Genomic DNA, 18,922 nt, shown 5'->3' on the forward strand with positions numbered 1-18,922 from the left:
CATCAGATAATTTATGTACGCCCAAAAAACGCCTCGCCACGCCTGCGTTTTCCCATCTCCACCCCCGTCACTGCCCCAAAACGGACAGTTCTGTCAATCACATTTGACATGTCACTTCCTGTTCGCTATTTGACGAACGACTGAAAAAATGATCGCAATCAGCCGTACGCACATGCGCACTGTTACACCGACGCATGCGTGGTTGGACAACATCGAACCGCTACCTGCGTACGGCCGCTTACGAGCGGCTCTGAATGAGGGCCTCTGTCTTTGTACTAAACCATACTGCTTGATGGTCAATGGATCCTAGGTTCTCTCAACATTGACATCTGATATCCTATTACCATTTGTGAGTATAATGTCTAGTATAGCATCTTTGTGAGTAGAATCCCTCACCAGTTGCTTGAGGGATGCTCCCTGCAAGACATTTAGAAAGTCCCCACTTCTAATGGAACTTGCAAAAGACCACTTCCAGTTTAAATCTGGTATAGTATATTAAAGTCTCCCATGATAATTACATCTCCTTTTAAATACATTTTAGTGATGTCTTGCAAAAGGTTCCTGTCCAGTTCCCCCAGACCCCCTTCCCCCCTGGAGTGGTGGTCTGTAAATCAACCCAGTGCAAATAAAGCCATGGCCAAAAATTTTGAGATTGACACAGTTATTGGTTTTCACAAAGTTTGCGGCTTCAGTATTTTTAGACCTTTTTGTCAGATGTTACTATGATATACTGGAGCAGCAAACTTTGTAAATACCAATATTTCTGTAATTCTCAAAACTTTTGGCCATGACTATAATGTCCTTCTCCCCTGTTTCTATGGCCACCCAAAGGGCCTCAGTTTTTTCTTCAATATTTTGCATTGAAGTACCGTATATGTTGTTTTTCACATACATTGCTAGCCCTCCTCCAATTTTTCCCATTTTTTCACTTTTAAATAAAGTATATCCCGGTATAGCTATGTTCCAGTCATGTTTTTTATTGCACCATGACTCCATAATGACTACAATATCTAGATCATCCCTTGTCACTATTGCTATTAGCTCTGGGATTTTATCTCCCAAGCTCCTAGCATTTGCACATATGGCTTAAAGGGTTTTTGTTGTGTCTCTCTTATTTCTAGCCATGCTCAGACAGTGCATTTGCAAAACAATGGCTTTTTTTATTTTACCTGATTGTAGGTGTTGTTCAATTTTTGTTCAATTGTTGTTGGTTTTTTTTGTTTCGTAAATTACAGCCAAGGCCAAAAGTTTTGAGAATGACACAAGTATTGGTTTTCACAATGTCTGCTGCTTCAGTTTTTATGATGGCAATTTGCATATACTCCTGAATGTCATAAAGAATGATCAGATGAATTGCAATTAATTGCAAAGTTCCTCTTAGCCATGACAATGAACTTAGGGCCCGATTCAGACCAGCTCGCTAGGCAGCGTTCGCACGCAGTCAGACGATTTTTGCATTCTGCGCATGCATATGCATCGCAGTGCGCATGCGCGAACCAGTCTGAGTGATCGGGAATCGTTTGCTCACTGCGCGTAGACAGCTCGGCTGAATGAGTGACAAGAGAAGCCATTTGTGAGTGGTGACAGGGGCTGGCCATTAAAAACGGGGGAGTGGAGGTGCAAACACAGGTGTGCCTGAGCGTCTCAATGCCATTTCAGAGTTGTGCATAATTAAGGGGCAGCGTCATAGTACACGTCACTTGGTCGAATATTACACTGAAGTTCTCGCAGTGCTTGCGGTAAGGTATGGTCATCCACAAGTGCTGCATATGGGTCCGATGTTACCCAATGGTACTGATGGTTGCATACACTTCCTGGAAATGACGTGCACAAGTGGGCATCTTAAGACAGGCTGGTGGGCATCTGCATACACAAAGCAATTGTACGCCAAGATATAGTGGGCATGCTTAACTTTGAAATACACAGTTATACATGTTTATATATTCATACATTTTAACTGAACAATACATTTATTCCACATCAGAATAATCTATATAAAGATATATTGATCCGTAAATAGAAACTATGCAGAAATCTAGAATCTTACAGCGAATCCGACTTCCCTGGAAATATGACAGTCGTATACAGTTATCCAAGTCCGCTTGTGTGAACAGTCTCATACAGTAAAGTAGTTGGATCAAAGTAATAATGACATTTCATAAAGGCAGCAGAGGAAGTAGCCATAAAGTAAACTTATGCGCTGACCTGTGGCTGACATCCTCTATATATATCTGCAACTGTAGTAATATACTTATTTTATCCCAACAAAAGTGTATATCCTGTAATTGGCAGTATTTCTAGTTGGAGTTGCTGCAAAGTTTAAAGTTGAGTTGCTTTAACGCCTGGAATTAGCAGTTTTCCCAGTGACAGAATACCTTAAGGCCTGTCACTGAATTACCTCACATAAAGTTTTTATATAGATGATACCTGAGTGAGGGGAAGATATATTTCACTATATGTAATCCTCTGGCACAATTAATACTCCTAATATGTTCCCCCAGCTGTCCTCTCAAACTGAAGATTTCTTGGAAGTGCTGAGTATAATATTGTGTTCCAATCACTCACTGCCTGTTCTCCTATCTAGCTGACAGCTATAGTGAGCATTTATACAGTAGGTGAATGATATATCTCCTATGTCTGCCATTGGTGCTATGTGGGTGCTCACCACCTCCTATAGTAGCGGGGACTTCTGCTATCCGGGCTCCGCTCAGCTGACAGACCCTTGAATTTTGCTAAATGCAGTCACTTCCTCCCGGGCAGCTGAATATTCCGGCCCCTTAGGTGCTGCATTGTCTCCTATTACAGTTGAGCCCCCTCAGCTGACTGACTCATCTCAGCTGCTGCTGACCTCAACTCCAGCCTCCTCGCCTCCTAAGCTGCAGGTGCGCCCCCTCTCCTGGAACGCTGCCTCTTAGCAGTGAAGATGTGCTGCAACTCCACCTTCAATGTCAGTGGGGCACCTCTTGTCACCGTCAGTTCCCACCTCCGTTACCACACAGCCGCTGGGCACCGCAATCGCCTCTCTGGTCAGCCTCTCTGGGCAGGGCAGGGTGAGTACCACATCTCCCACCAGCTTCCCTGCTCCCTCTCTGACTCCACCCCCCTGCGCCCGAAACTGCTCGGGACACAGGGGGGTGACACTGTAGGGAGAGATCTGCAGACTCTGTCAGCTGTGCTGAGAGCTGTTCTCTATCTCCTGAAAACCGGACTCTCTTTCTCTGACAGGAACCAACTTACTCCCAGCGGTATCACTCTACCCCTTTCCTCCACAGTGCATGTACATCCCACACACTGGAGTACATCCTCACCACAGAAAAAAAGTACCACATCAACCCATATATAAATACATGAATCACATATACCTATTATACATGAATTAAATCAAATATATGGTTTACATATTTGTTTTTCTTTTACATATTTGTAGCAACACATACATGTTTACTAATATATGCAACATACTTTTACCAATTTTAACTAGTTAAATTCCCTCAAGTGTAAATATATGAAATATACATCCATATATACATTCTTATTTTTTCAGTATATTTCGCAAACCCGTAACCTGGGTTACACTAGGAAAAAAAAGGGGGGGAGGGGGGGGGTTGGGCTGCACATCCTAATTTAAACACAATAAGAGGTGGTACCTTGCTGAGATCTGTAGTTCTACAACAGAAATAGAAGGGAGGGGAAAGCAGATGCACACTCTCAGCACCAAGAACACTGAATATCACAATATATATAATAAACTATCAATAAACAGTAGGTGGGCAAACATCTTTGGCCAAATATGTAACAAGAACCTCAATTTAAAACCATGTTTATTGATAGCTTATTATATATATTGTGATATTCAGTGTTCTTGGTGCTTAGAGTGTGCATCTGCTTTCCCCCCCAACCATGGTTACCTGCAAGGAAACATGTGCAGTCATCATTGCTTTGCACAAAAAGGGCTTCACAGGCAAGGATATTGCTGCTAGTAAGATTGCAACTAAATCAACCATTTATTGAATCATCAAGAACTTCAAGGTGAGAGTATCAATAGTTGTGAAGAAGGCTTCAGGGTGCCCAAGAACGTCCAGCAGGCACCAGGACCGTCTCCTAAAGTTGATTCAGCTGCGGGATTGAGGCACCACCAGTGCCGAGCTTGCTTAGGAATGGCAATAGGCAAGTAGGAGTGCATCTTCATGCACAGTGAGGCGAAGGCTTTTGGAGGATGGCCTGGTGTCAAGAAGAGCAGCACAGAAGCCACTGCTCTCCAGAAAATACATCAGGGACAGACTAATATTCTGCAAAATGTACAGGGATTGGACTGCTGAGGACTGGAGTAAAGTTATTTTCTCTTTGAGATTGTTTGGGGCATCTGGAAAAACACTTGTCTGGAGAAGGAAAGATGAGCGCTTCCATCAGTCCTGTGTCATGCCAACAGTGAAGCATCCTGAGTTCATTCATGTGTGGGGTTGCTTCTAAGCCAAGGGAGTGGACTCACTCATAATTTGTGCCTAAGAACACAACCATGAATAAAGAATGGTACCAAAACATCCTCCAAGAGCAACTTCTCCCAACCATCCAAGAACAGTTTGATGATGAACAATGCCTTTTCCAGCATGATGGAGCACATTGCCATAAGGCAAAAGTGATAACTCAATGGCTCGGGGAACAAAACATCGACATTTGGGGTCCATGGCCAGGAAACTCCCCAGACCTTAATCCCATTAAGAATTTATGGTCAATCCTCAAGAGGATTGACCATAAATCCTCAAGAGGTGGGTGGACAAACAAAAACCCACAAATTCTGACAAACTCCAAGCACTGATTAGGCAAGAATGGGCGGCCATCAGTCAGTATGTGGCCCAGAAGTTGATTGACAGCATGCCAGGGCAAATTGCAGAGGTCTTGAAAAAGAAGGGTCAATACTGCAAATATTGACTCTTTGCATAAACCTTATGCAATTGTCAATAAAAGCCATTGACACTTATGAAATGTTTGTAATTTTACTTCAGTATACCATAGTAACATCTGACAAAAAAGTCTAAAAACACTAAACAGCAAACTTTGTGAAAACCAATACTTGTGTCATTCTCAAAACTTTTGGCCATGGCTGTACAATTCGGGATTTAATACACTTAGTGCAATTAAAACATGGCTGCCTTGGTCTTCCATGGCTGCTCCTAGAGCGATTCTAAATTTATAGTGAGAATGATTAGACATGCTGAACACAAATGGCCAGCTAATCTAAGGACTGCGTTTGAGTAAACACTAGCAGTATCCTACAACAAACTAGGCTCACTGAACAACATCCCCCACCCAGGTAATACCACTTATAACCAAGTTATTACATCACAATATTTACAAACATAGATTAATTTCCAGGAATCGGTATGATTTACCGCCGGACCCATGCCCAGCCTTTGGAATCCCGACAGCGGCATCCTGGCACGGGAGGAAATCCAGATCGTCCAAGGTAAGTATTGTCTAACCTAATTCTACCCCCTAACCCTAACCCTCCCTTAGGGGTGCCTAATCCTAACCTTGCCCCCCAGTGCCTAAACCTAATCCCCCCTCTAAGTGCCTAAACCCCCTTCCCCACCACCAAAACCTAAGTCCCCTGGGGGGTGCCTAACCCTAAATCCCCCTGGGGGTGCCTAACCCTAACCCCCCCCCCTTCCCTTAGCCCAACTCTAACCTTCCGGGGGGTGCCTAACTCTAAGTCTCCCCCGGGAACCCTAAACCTAACCCTCCCCCCTCGCGGCTATCTGTGCTCGGGCTTTGATCGGGATGCCGGGCGGCGGTCTCTCGGCATCGGTAAAATGACAGGCATCTAGATTTAGATGTCTGTCATTTAACCCTCGCCGGGATTAAGCAGTCGGGAAGCCGGCTGTCGGGATTAGGTCCGCCAGCTTCCCGGCTGCATACCTAATTTCCATGAGGTTGAAATGTAGGTAACAATTTGTATCTTGCTAGATGGAAATTAATTATATATGTTTAACACATCTGATCTGAATGACATTGAATTGCAAAGTAGCAATGGGAATGTGCAGCTTGAAAAATGAATTACATACCTGCAGGGATGAAAAAATAGATGTTCAGTCCAGATTATGCAGATAACGAACTGGTTTTTTTAACTGTTTCGTGATTTAATACACATAGTGCATTTAAAACACGGCTGCCCCTATGACAATTATAGTGGGAATGATTAAGACATGCTGCAGCTAAACACAAAATCAAATAATGAGGTATGAAGAATAACTTACTATTTATATACTATTTATTTTAATTTAGGTGTTGGGCACCCTTGTTTCCTGCGGCTCCCATTAGCACGGGACCGGGGATACTAGCCATCTATAAGGTGACAAATGTGTATGCAGTGACCTCTTACCTCTCTGTCTGTATTACTCAGTGTTGTTTTATTACTATTTAGGTTTTTAATTGTACAGCGCAAATAATATGCTGGCACTATATAGTTAAATGTTGCTAAACAAATACATTAATTAGCGTGTTTTATTGTGTGTATTATGATATTTACCCTTGTCATGATTTGTACAGAATGTGTTGTCATCATATTTTATCTGTTCCATTATTTATTCTCAGTGGTTATGTGATAGACAGTAATTATGAAATTGTGGTTTTTTGAAGTAAAAAACTGCTAAACAGTGTATCAGGACTCGTGTGATATGTTACAAGGCTACATATGTCATAAGTATTTATGGGTATCAAGACAAATCTGAAAACAAATTTAGTGAACTGCATATATCCAATAGCAATATTATGTAAATGACATTTAAAATGTAAATCAAACAAATATCTGTCTATTTTTTTCATAGTCTTGTTTGCGATTTTGTCTTTATTATATTTATTACTATTATATTTATTATTATTTATTATAATATTAACATTAATGATATCAGCATCTCCAGATGTGTCGCAAGACCAAAAAGGTTGGGAAAGGCAAACTTGTAACATATATAAATAATTATATGGAGTTTGATTCTTTCTTTCTTTCTCTTTTTAATTGTTATCATTAGAAAATGTCTTGCTCATATAACACTGATGAAGTAATACAGTTGAATACAACAAAATACTACATACTGCCTGGAGAAGAGAACATAGCATCTTCAGTGGCCCTTGAAGGACCTATCACTGTTGGGTTTGGAGTAAGCATGGAATTCATGTTGTATAGTGAAGGTAATATATGATTGTTACAATATAGTACTAGTATTTATGATTTTACTTACATATATCTTTTGTTCCAAGTCAATATAAACACTTGAAGAAGACTCATGGAAGAAACTAATCTGTAATATGTCTAAATATGAAACAAGAGGGATTTCTGCGATAACTAAGCACAAAAAGTAAGATTTGAGGCAGGAGGCACAATAAATAATACAAGAACTGCATAGACCAGACTTATAAAAGATAGACAGTGGGTGGGCCAGATAGTGCTACAAGGACCCTAAAAGAGTCTAAGCACTATGGCAGGACTGTGAGCATCATACAGTAGTTGTTACATGGGTTAGTTAGACATGGAAACACTTTTGTTCTTTAAAAAAAATGAATGTAAAATTGTAAGCTTATAATAACAACTCACCAGTGCTTTCTGTCACCTCTATTGACAACATTGAAGTTGCCTTATTTTAGGCATGAATGTAACATTTATATATTCAGTATAGAAATATGGACAAAAAAATGGATGAAACAGGGAGAGATACAGTGGAGAGAGAGATAAGTACTAACCAATAGGCTCCTAAATGTCATTTTACAGGCTGTTTGGAAATTGACAGTTAGGAGCTGATTGGTTGGTACTTTATCACTCTTCACTTTGTCTCTCTCCAAGGTTTGAAAAAAATCTCCCCCTAAGACATTAAAGGGCCCGATTCTGAGTCACACACACAGCCGATGTCAGACACAGTGGAATTGATTAGCGGTCTTTGTGTTTCACCACTAGCTGCTACCCCAAAGGGTTGTCCATACTTCCCAAACTTAGAGCAGTAAATTTATAATGGAGGGAAGTGCTCTGTGGTGAAAAGAGCAAATAAATTCTATGGAAAAACTCCAGTAATACTTGCAAGTGATGTAGTGTACTGATAAAGGCAGTATAGTTTGCAAAGTTAAACAGAGTCAATATATAATATAGGGTGTCAGGTGGGCAATAACTTGAGGCTGGAACTTGTGGGTATCGTAAATATGAGTCTTAAGGAAAAGTCCAAAACTCCTAGGCAATAACTGTAGGCAGGGAATCCTTGCAGTTATTGCCTAGGAGTTTTGGACACTTTCAAAGTGGGCGTCTTGATCCTTGCACAAATACGCATGGCTGGGAAGGGCTCTGAAGCTGCATTAGCATAAAGTAGCAGGCGCTACAGCAGCGAAAGACACAGACACAGATGCGACTAGGTCCAGCTCAGTAGCAGCTCTTACTGTATATATTCAGCAGTTTGAAAAATGAAGGATACAAAAATGTACAAAAAATAGCAAAAATATAAATAAGTTTAAACACATAGGAACAACATTCCAATAAAACATTCATGCAACCCAGCCAGAACGATCCCACTCAAGAATACATACAGCCAGCTAAAACAACCCGTCACTTGATAATTTAACCCAAGTCTGCTCCCTAGGAAATCCATCACTGGTCTGCATTAGTCACTTGGCACCTCTGAGATTAAACATAGCATATCTAGACTTCCTACCATAGTGAGGCATGGACACACGCTGCGGCTGAGGTGCAATGTTAATACATGATAGTATACTGGTTCAGAGATACCCTTCCAGTTATACAGATCTCTGTAGAAGGCTGCAGGTCTACGTTTTCCACACAGTAACTTACACACGTTTTATCAAGGACAGATTAATTCCAGATGGCAACGAAAGTAGACTTACTGTTTTAGATGTATTTGTTTGTAGATGTATTAAATAGATGTATACATTTGTAGATTTATTAAATACGTTAATATCTAATTATGGGTTTACCTGCAATTTTAAGCATACAATACTTATCAGTACTCTTAATGTAATGTTTTCATAATGAAATTGTTCTGAAAATGTACGTAAGGATTTCTTTCTATACAAGGAATATATGATGGGGGATGTTCTAGAGTTGCAAATCATGCAATTATTATTGTGGGCTATGGAACGGAACATGATGATGAGAATGAGGACAACGAGTACTGGATCATAAAGAATAGGTAACTTCTCAACACCAGTGTTTTTATTGTTATATTATGAGTGGGCAGGCAGCTGAGGCTTACATTTTGGAGGAAGAGGGTTTTAGTGATACAGTAGTCAGGACAGCCATTACAAGTGTTGGGCCACAGTGTTGGATCTGGTATTGCCACATTGGAACTTTCCGGGTCCTACCAACACCATATAGAGGGCAGTGGGTGCACCTATTTGGCTGGCCCTATTCCAGGACAGTATACCCTCAACGTCCCCTACTGTGATAATCCATAATACCTATTTTATACTGCTTCAGTCATAATTGTTTAATTTTACTAACTAGCTTCCTACACATATTCACATTCACTCACACTTTTGAATTGAAATTCATAAATACATTGGAAAGTATACACAGAGGTGGTGTCCTGATTCCCTTTGTGTCAAGCCATGGAGACAAATACACTGTCATGCCATGTTAGCTAAAGTTCTCCAAACTGTACTTCATAGTGCAATCACTGGATGGCCGGTGCTCGTAGTGTATGTGAGGTCAGTGCTGTAATACAGTGACAAATGCGAGTTCGGAGGTAAAGCAGAATCTTCCCGGGCCTGATTTTACCTTTGGGAAAACAGAGCAATCTGTAATGTTTTGGGGGTTTTATGCAAATGTAGCAATTTTATGCAAATTGATTGAGATTTCACAAACTTCTCATTGTTCTGTTTTTTTCCTGAGTCATACTGTGGGAAATTGCCCATGAGTTTTAATTACTGTCTGTGTTTGGGTTTCTTTTTTAAAAAAATCTTCCCTTATACACTACAAATTCCAATGTGCACATGATGTCAGGGCATACTGGCACTGGAAAAAAAACAAATGCCAGCATGCCCTGACAGCCTTGGGCATGCTTGTGTTTGTCCTCCTAATACAATTATTTATACTTACATACAAGGAGTGGAAAATACTGTACTGTAATGGTAAATAAACCTTTAAAACACTAGCGTTACTATTAGAGATAGGGAAATCTATTCTGAATTTTATAAATCCGCTGGTTGTTAATTAATTTGCAATTCATTCCCAATTTAACAAAAAGTTGCAGAATAAATAACATCCACTGGAAATTAGGCAACAACATTCCCATGTAGTGTGCATTGATAGTGGTTGATAGCTGCTCTTTCATTATTTTCTATAGATCCTGGTTCATGAGTGATAACATGGGAAATTGCCAAAGAGTGTGAATTAATGTACATGCAAACATGTCCAACTTTTGTACAACTCAGTACAAATTTATTTGCAGTGGTTGGTTCCTGCGTAAACTATAAAGTGTAAGTGAATGATGTACATTAACATACTCTTCAAATATATAGAGTATACTATATGCATATTTTCACTGATATCCAAAGTTCTTTTTCTGTATTCTACTGGAGTTAAATATTATTTTCTTTCCTCAGACCCGCACCAAGTTCTATTGAATTTTCACTCCGCTATGTTAAAGTTTTTAATTACACAGCAAACTCAGCAAAACCTGCACATACATTATAAATCCTTTAGTAAATAAAGACTATCCTAGACATCTTTTTTCCCTTTCCGGCCTAATTTCATCCTGGCAGCTAGCATATCCAAAGCCCAAAAATAATTGACATTTGGGTACATAGCTAATAGTCCGTATTTATCATCCCTTGTATTTAGCTCTGCACTGGTACTTAAAGTGAGCCAGGACATAATCTTAAAAAAAATTCATCAAACACGCATATTAATTAATAGTAGTTTATTGAATAAAGACAATCACACAAAACTTCTAATCACCGATTTCCAACTAACATTTTGGCATCCAGCAAGTTCAAAGGTCATAGATGAATGACAGTAGGATACAGTATGAACGATAATTTTATTTGGCGCTAAAAGGAAAGTTAAGTAAGCTCACATCTGTAGAAATGACTTGTTGGCATGAAATAATAATAATAATAATAATAATTATTATTATTATTATTATTATTATTAACAGATAAAACACTATTTCAAATTGTAAACAATGAGAAAATATACAAAGGCAACAAATAACATTTTTATTATGCATGATAACAACAACTTAAAACATAGTTTTTAGGGAAGAATAAAACTGTTTGCCAGACAATTAATGTCCACTGACTCTGAAAAGCCTCCATCATTCAAGTTTTCATTCACTGCATTCCTGAGAAACTGTACATAAAATGCTGTCACTAAGTAGAGTGGTCCTATGGTGAGTTGGTCAGTCAGATGAGCTTAATTTGGCTGCATGGGTTGGCTCCTACTGATCACCAACTATTAGTCTGAAAATCCATTGACCCTCAAGTAACTTTATTGCTACATGTAAGCGCACCATTATTTTGTTATAGGCCACCTGGATATTACTTCTGCTGGACAAACCCACATTCCTATTATCTTAATAGCAAACCTATTTTGGTGCTTATCTAACATCTCCTTTGAAGACATACAGTTGTTCCCTATATGTACGAGTTGAAATACTTTTACTGTTGGTATTGGACACCATATAGACTTAAAAAATCTTCTTCCTTGGCCAATTAATTATCAGTTTTTAAGGTGTGTAACATGAGGTTTTAAACATAGTATCATATTCAGTATCCAACACCTGCAATCCCAGTAGTATGTAATTTGCTTTGAAGTGGGTAGGGATAGAACAATGTGTAGCCATATAATCAGAATGTGGAGTTTGCCGCTGGTGTGTATGACATGGACCTTCCTATTGTATGAGACTGTTAGTGAAAGCAGGCTGAAAGTGTCATGTCGGAGGGGAATGGAGGCTGGCCACAAGCCACAGATTGAAAGGTAGATAATGGAATGACCTGGGTTCACCACCAGCACCGACTAGTGATATGAGGCTCTTATCTAATGTGTGCTGTAAGATTGCTATATATACCCCTCTATATAAACTGAGGTTCATACATCCAACTTTATAACTGTTATCTACTCATTACATCCAGGTTTACAGTTATACTCAGGAACATTTGCTCTCTCTTATAGCTAACACCAGTGACAGTCTTCTAGCAAAAACTGTTCTCTATAAAAATATTACAATTGTCTTTATATAGAAAGTACCTTCATCATGATGGTTGTAAGCTAGAATTTTGTTATTTTCTCCAAAAGAAGCAATACATAATTTATCCAAACCCAGTGTAACATATTAGTTGTACAACTTTTTGGGGGGATTTATTCCTGAGTATAAAACTAGATGCCAGTTGTAATTGTACTATACTCTCTTATCTGCCCTTACTAAACATTTATTTATTGTCTAGTTAAACCATATATAAAGAAAAATCAGATATGTCATTCTCTCTCTCCTGTTGTGTCTATGAGATCCCTCTGTTTGCAGTACCTAGTAAAGTGAAGTATAGCCCACATCTTCCTGGTCATTTTACACCATATATTAAGTCAAATCAAGCGGTGATTTCAATTTGCCTATGAGAAATGTTTAAAAGCCACTAAAACAACTGGTCTCATTATTTCCCATCTTTAGAGTACTATAGCGCAATGTAGATGGTATTCTGTTTCTGTAATTTGCATAGTACAGGTGCTTATAAACTCCATTATACAAAGTCAATTCTGGACAGTGGTCTTTTACAGATTTGCATTCCTCATTTGCATTAAATTTGGTATACTTTTCATTCATAGTATGGTAGAGATACCTTCCTGTCATATATTTAAGGGGGACAATATAAACTTATGGCACTTTAAAATGTAAATCTTTACAAACAGAAAAAATGTAGTGTACAGAAAAATAAACAATTACATCTGTGATTCTAGTGACATCTCAATTCTGTACATACCTGATCAGCTGTGCAAGATGTAGCAAGAGAGAAAATTAAATTAAATGTATAAGCTTAAGAAATACTAATATAGAGGAGTGTATACAATACATTGGGAACTTTGGAAAAAGTAATGTTACTCATAGCAACAAATGAGCTTTAATTTTTCTTGCACAGCTGGGAAATAAAAGCAACTGCCTGGGTGCAACACCATATTTTGTACACAAACTAATGTTGAACACTTTTCATAAATTGTCCTCAATACTGACCTACAGTATGTATATATGGTGTTAGTTTAATGTGTGTTTACCTAGAGCACTTTTTGTAATAAATATCCCCTCCAGTTCATCAGTTATGTCCCCAGTTCTAAAGTGATGAGGATACATGCAACTAGTTAAAGAGATAAATGTAATGTAAGTGGAAACTGCTCCTTATACTGTATCTGCAACAAATGTATCATCTAATACGTCTGTAGTTCTCAGAGAACTTTGTATCAGATTGCACACTGAAATGTATGATTTTATTTATTGCTTTCTGTTCTGACTGTGTAATATCAAGAATCATAATAAAAATAAATATTTTTATATCTGTATTCTGTAAGGAATGTAGCATAATATGTTTGTAGTTTCCACTTACAATACATTTATTTCATACTGTTTTTTTTTTTAATCTTAAAATACTGTGTAACAAATTGTATTTAAGGTATGTAATGCCGGCGGCTGTTTAGCCGCCGGATCAAATACCAACAGCGGCAGCCCGGTGGGTTGATATCCCGACAGCTGAAGGAAAGTACCCTAACCCTCCCCTCTCCCCCCCTAATCCTCCCCTCTCCCCCACTCCCCCCCTAACCCTCCCCTCTCCCCCCCGCCCTCCCTAACCCTAACCCTCCCTTAGGTGTGCCTAACCCTAACCTCCCCCCATAGTGTCTAACCCTAACCTCCCCCCATTAGTGGCTAAACCTAACCCACCGGGAGAGGTTGCCTATCCCTAACTCCCCCTAGTGGTGCCTAAGTCTTGCCCCCCCTTCCCCTACCCTAACCCTCCCAGGAGGTGCCTAACCTTATGTCCCCCCAGAGGTCCCTAAACCTAACCTTCCCCCCCCCCGAGGCTAGACGCTAATACACCCGGCATACCTTCGTTCGGAATGCCGGGTGTCAGGATTCTGTAGTGGGGCTAATCATAGGCGTCGGGATTTTAACACCTATCTTTAGTCCCATGTTGGGATGCAAGTGTCGGGATATCGGCGGGCGGGATAGTGCCTACCGGTATCCTAATTGCAATACCTTTAAACATATATTTTTCTATTTTTCCAAATAAACACATAGAGAGCCCACGTCTCTCTTAAAAGACAGCTTCTGTGAGGTCTTTTAGCATATATAATTGGATAAAACAAGCGCTCACTGTGCACTCTTGTACAGTTTTTTAGTTAAAGATTTAGCCCACTTTTGTATAATAACTCCTCATTGTGTACTACCACCCATGTAGCAAACAGTGCTGTATTCTCTTTTACTGAATAGGATTGGAAGGCTTCAGTCCTCATGTACACTAAACTGCAGAGGGTGCCTTACATAAACAGTAAAGCCCATCTCTTAGCTGCAGGTAACCCCAGGGGTACTAGTAGAGGATTCACAAATCTGATACAGTATATGTGGTGGGAGTAAATGAAGAGGGGGATTGTCATTAATATATTGAACTATTCAAAGTTTGCATTGATTTAATATCAATTATGGGCCTGATACAGAAATGTATGCTAATCACTAATGCAATCACAGCTGTGGTCCTGTACGCAACTGCTGTGCGAAAATATGCTAATGCATGCAGACACCTGGAAATGTATAGACACGCCCACTGGCGGCTTCGCAGATACAAGCAAGTGTGTACAAACATGCAGTAGCGGTGGACGCAGATCCTTCGATAATTGACCGTCTAAGTAACCCTATGGTCACGCAGAATGGCCGCAGGAACTGAGACACTGGCACCATATTTTCTGCATATGGGATAACAGTTGTAGGCAGATACATGCCCCAAACATGGTCATGACACACCCGCATGTTTGCCGTCACTCCTTTACCTCCCACAAAACGGCCTCTGTCTGTCAATCACTTGTGCATAAATCCTCACTGCAACCATAGTCACATTTCATCGCAATTCAATCACCGCACAGGTGCTTTGAGAATAATCGCTCAAGTGCGTAAATATCGACCTTTCGTTCACTTCTGAATCAGGTCCCATGATCAGTTGGGGCAAATGTTGGCAGATTAACCATTTAAAACTAGCCATATACAGAATACATATGCTGCATGGCTGCTTTGCTATCATCTCAGATACATAATACATGTCTGTACAGTAACATGCAGAGACATGCAACATGCAATTCAGCCAAGCAGACTGGATCTATGTGGCTGATATCCAGTGGCTGATCTGGCCACTCTAGTTGTGGTACAAGCCTTAACATTGTATTTTATTCATTATGAGTGTCCAACTTTTGAATAATCAATATTTATATTTTCTCACAGCTGGGGCGAGGAGTGGGGAGAAAAAGGCTTTGGAAAAATCAAGCGCAACATTAATAAGTGCTTCATATCAGACCTGGCAGCTACTATTGATATTGTGTAGTGACTGTTTTCTGCAAATATTTTTTATTACAAATATTACAAATATGTTTCAAACGTAATTTGTCTAAATTCAAACTTCTCATTTAAAATGTAAACACTTCTCTGTAGTGTCAGTTAAAGTATAGTCTTATTTCAAACTGTATTAAATGTCTAGTTACAATATATCTATAAATAAACAAAATACTCAAATGCAATTCTTTGTTACTGTGCTGTACATCTGAATGGGTATTATCCAGCTTATGGTGCGTACACACGGTACGATCAGTCAGCAATAATGATATCGCTGACTGATCGACCTACACCTTCCTAGTGTGCTGGATGATTGTTATCGTACACACACATATATATATATATATATATATATATATAGTTTAGACAGTCTTTGCCAAGCCAATAGCTACCTAAAGCATTTCTTTACCTCAACTTTAATTTCATCATGGGTCACACAATGACCCCTGAAGAAATTATTTACCCTTGATGCTTCTGTGGTCGCTTGGATTTATTTTCAACGAATCCAAAGGGTCCAAATTGTTCTGAATTGGTATAGTCCCATGGGCAAAGTCTTAAATAAATATTTTAGTGCACTGGTCAAGAGAAAACACTAGTGCACCCCTACTACCATTTTTGCAGGAGGGATAATAAGAGCTGATGTCGGTGTGTCTAATCCACAGTGTTAGCACCCACCTGGTCATGAGTCTTCATTGATTACCCTTACAAGTGTGTATTTTAAAGAAGCAATGCAGAAGTGGAATGAAACAGTAGATGGCTTGTTATACTCTTGTGGGTAAGACAGAGACCATGATTTACACAAGATAATGATAACAAAAACAGTTCAAATATAAGAAGCCCAGGAATAACACAAGACTGCAGTCAGGGTTTAGTGGCTGATCAGGAAAAACTTGTAATGCAGGACAACAGGTTAGCAGATGACTTGCAATATAATTGAACTAGCTTGCAATGTAAAATAAAAGGAAGCAGACTTGACTTAAAATGTAGTAAACTGTGGCAATAAGGCAAAGTCCCGTAACATGACCGACACAATAAGTGCTAATGAGCAGCTGAGAGCAGTAACAGATACTCACTAGAGGAGCATTGATTGGTGCAGACTGGCCTGTGAGACAGTGTGAAGCTGTTATGGACTGCAGACGCTGAACAGCCTGAGAGCTGAACTGGTAGCCATGCATAGGATAAAGTTAAGCAACTTAAACTGAGAGCCTCCACTAAGAACATGAGCTGGATAGTCTCAGGTAACTAGAACTTCAGAGAGCCTCCACTAGCATCATGAGCTAGATAGTCTCAGGTAATGAACTGATGATCTGGCACTGAGTACTAGGAGCACCAGCAGTAGTGCAGCACCACTGGTGAGAAATGATACTGCAAGAATCAACACTTGGGAGAGCACCACCAGATTGGTACTGACGTGGATCGTAACACACAGTACTGGCTAATGTATGCTTGGCATGTACTTGAGATTTTGGTTTTGCTGTATACACTTCTTTCCTGGTCCTGGGTCTCATTATGCCCTTATTCATTCTATTATATAATCCCCAAACTCACCTACCTCTTCTCATATATAAACCAAACTAACCTCACCACTAAATTATTAGACCTGCATTTAATACAAAAAACGCCTGCATCTGTATAGGAAGGGACCAGTCTTCTTGTAAACTGAACTAAATTACATTTCATAAAACATTCCCACAAGCTTCCACTATGTCTATGGTAAATTGAGAACCACAATCAAGGTCACCCATAAGTGGGTGTCCTATTAAAGTCAGTCCTTCCAGGCCTTTAAAGTGATATATATTTGATTTCCCCTTCAGGCATCAGGCCATGAAATCTCATATCTTCATTCTGCAGTAGAACACTACATATACCTCTAAATATGCTGCCAATTAGCCAACAGCTTGCTCTCCCCTGTGGGTAACAGCAATTGGCCATTTTCTCCAAAAGTACAATTGAGGACACTATGGTTACACAACTACTCATGTGTACATTGTGTATTTATTGGATTTCCTCTAGCCAACTGACCAAGTACAACCAGTTGTGCATATTCAAAACATATTGCATAATATTCTCACTCCTAAGATTGTTACCCCAAGTCTTCCTGCCATTTAACAGTTTAGCAAGCATAAGCTGGTCGAAGATTGGGGTACCTCACAGACAACAGAGCAGAGAAAGGGTAGAAGTTTGTCCCAGTTTTTTACAAAGGTTTTACCCAAGCAGACCATATAATGCATTATTTTAAAATATAATGTTGTCATCCCTCAACTAGTAATATTGCAGGACATCCAAACAGCTTCCTAATCACAATGGCTGCAGACCATCTTGGAACAAAAATTCTATCAGCACTGCCAGTTCCAGAAAAATCCAAGAAAGAGGTTTTGTTAGTTGGGGTCAAAGCAGAGAGCAGAGACAATGGAAGGCAGTCTCCTCCGGGAGCCAGCCCTTAAAGGGGCATATTGACCTACTCCATTGCTCCAGGTTCTGCTTTATGCGCTCCAGATCAGGAATAATCAGGGAGCCCAGGGGGCATGTGCTGCAGTTCTCCCTCTCCCTGGGCCCCCACCTAGCAGTCCTGTCCCAGCCTAGGGATGGATCTCCAGCAAAGAAACCCCACCAATGTACATAAAAGGCAGGTGCTGAGGCTGGGAGTCTAAATGCATGGCCCCTCCCTCCTTGGTTGACTTTTTCATCACATGCGGGACCTGCTGCTCCAACTGTTGCTGTGAGAGCAACAAATAGCAAAAACAGAAGACCACGATCAGCAACAGGTAGTGTTTGTGTGCTGGGGTCTTGGTAGTTAATTGGGGGAGGAATGTGTGCCTGTGTGCTGCTGGTGTGTTAGTAATGAATGTGGGAGCGTTTGGGAAAGATTTCTGGACTGCACAACCTGACTATATATATGATGGGAGGTGCTACCTGATGAGACTAATTGCAGGCACAGAAACAGACAAATCTCAGGTGCACAACTCCAAATTATTAATAATATATATAAATGCAATAAAATTTTGCAATCAATAGAGGTTTTTAGCATAATCATGGCCAAGGTTATGGGCCTACCCACCATATCCAGGTAACCTCTTTCGGGTAGGTCCCTAACATACTAGGGTTCAAATCCAGAGCGCAGGACCCCCCAAAACTGGCCCAGCCAAGCTGCCCCAGGGCACCACCATAGTAAGAAAAGTGCAGAGATAGTTAGGAGCAGCTGCAGCTGCATATAAAGAATGAAAATAAAAAAGTGAAATACATATATATATATTAAACACACAGTGAATGGTTAAAATGTGTTATAAAGGAGAATGTGTTATAATGCGGTGCCCTGAGACAGATTAACCAACGCAATCCAGGGGGACCCA

At 40.0% G+C, this 18,922-nt stretch overlaps 1 protein-coding gene across 1 annotated transcript in view; it reads left to right on the forward strand.

Annotated features, from left to right (window-relative positions):
• Positions 1 to 15,632, forward strand: part of LOC148540378 (cathepsin K-like) — a 37,820-nt gene extending 22,188 nt beyond the window's left edge. Inside the window, exons 5-7 of the mRNA XM_088443566.1 lie at positions 7,026 to 7,185; positions 9,068 to 9,182; positions 15,465 to 15,632. Of these exons, the coding sequence (XP_088299692.1) occupies positions 7,026 to 7,185; positions 9,068 to 9,182; positions 15,465 to 15,564 (375 nt within the window). The 3' untranslated portion in view covers positions 15,565 to 15,632. The remainder of the gene's footprint in view (positions 1 to 7,025; positions 7,186 to 9,067; positions 9,183 to 15,464) is intronic.
• The last annotated feature ends 3,290 nt before the right edge of the window (positions 15,633 to 18,922 follow it).

The sequence above is a fragment of the Taudactylus pleione genome, unplaced genomic scaffold, assembly GCF_031769625.1.
Source record: "Taudactylus pleione unplaced genomic scaffold, aTauple2 ptg000019l, whole genome shotgun sequence".
Lineage (NCBI taxonomy): Eukaryota > Metazoa > Chordata > Amphibia > Anura > Myobatrachidae > Taudactylus > Taudactylus pleione.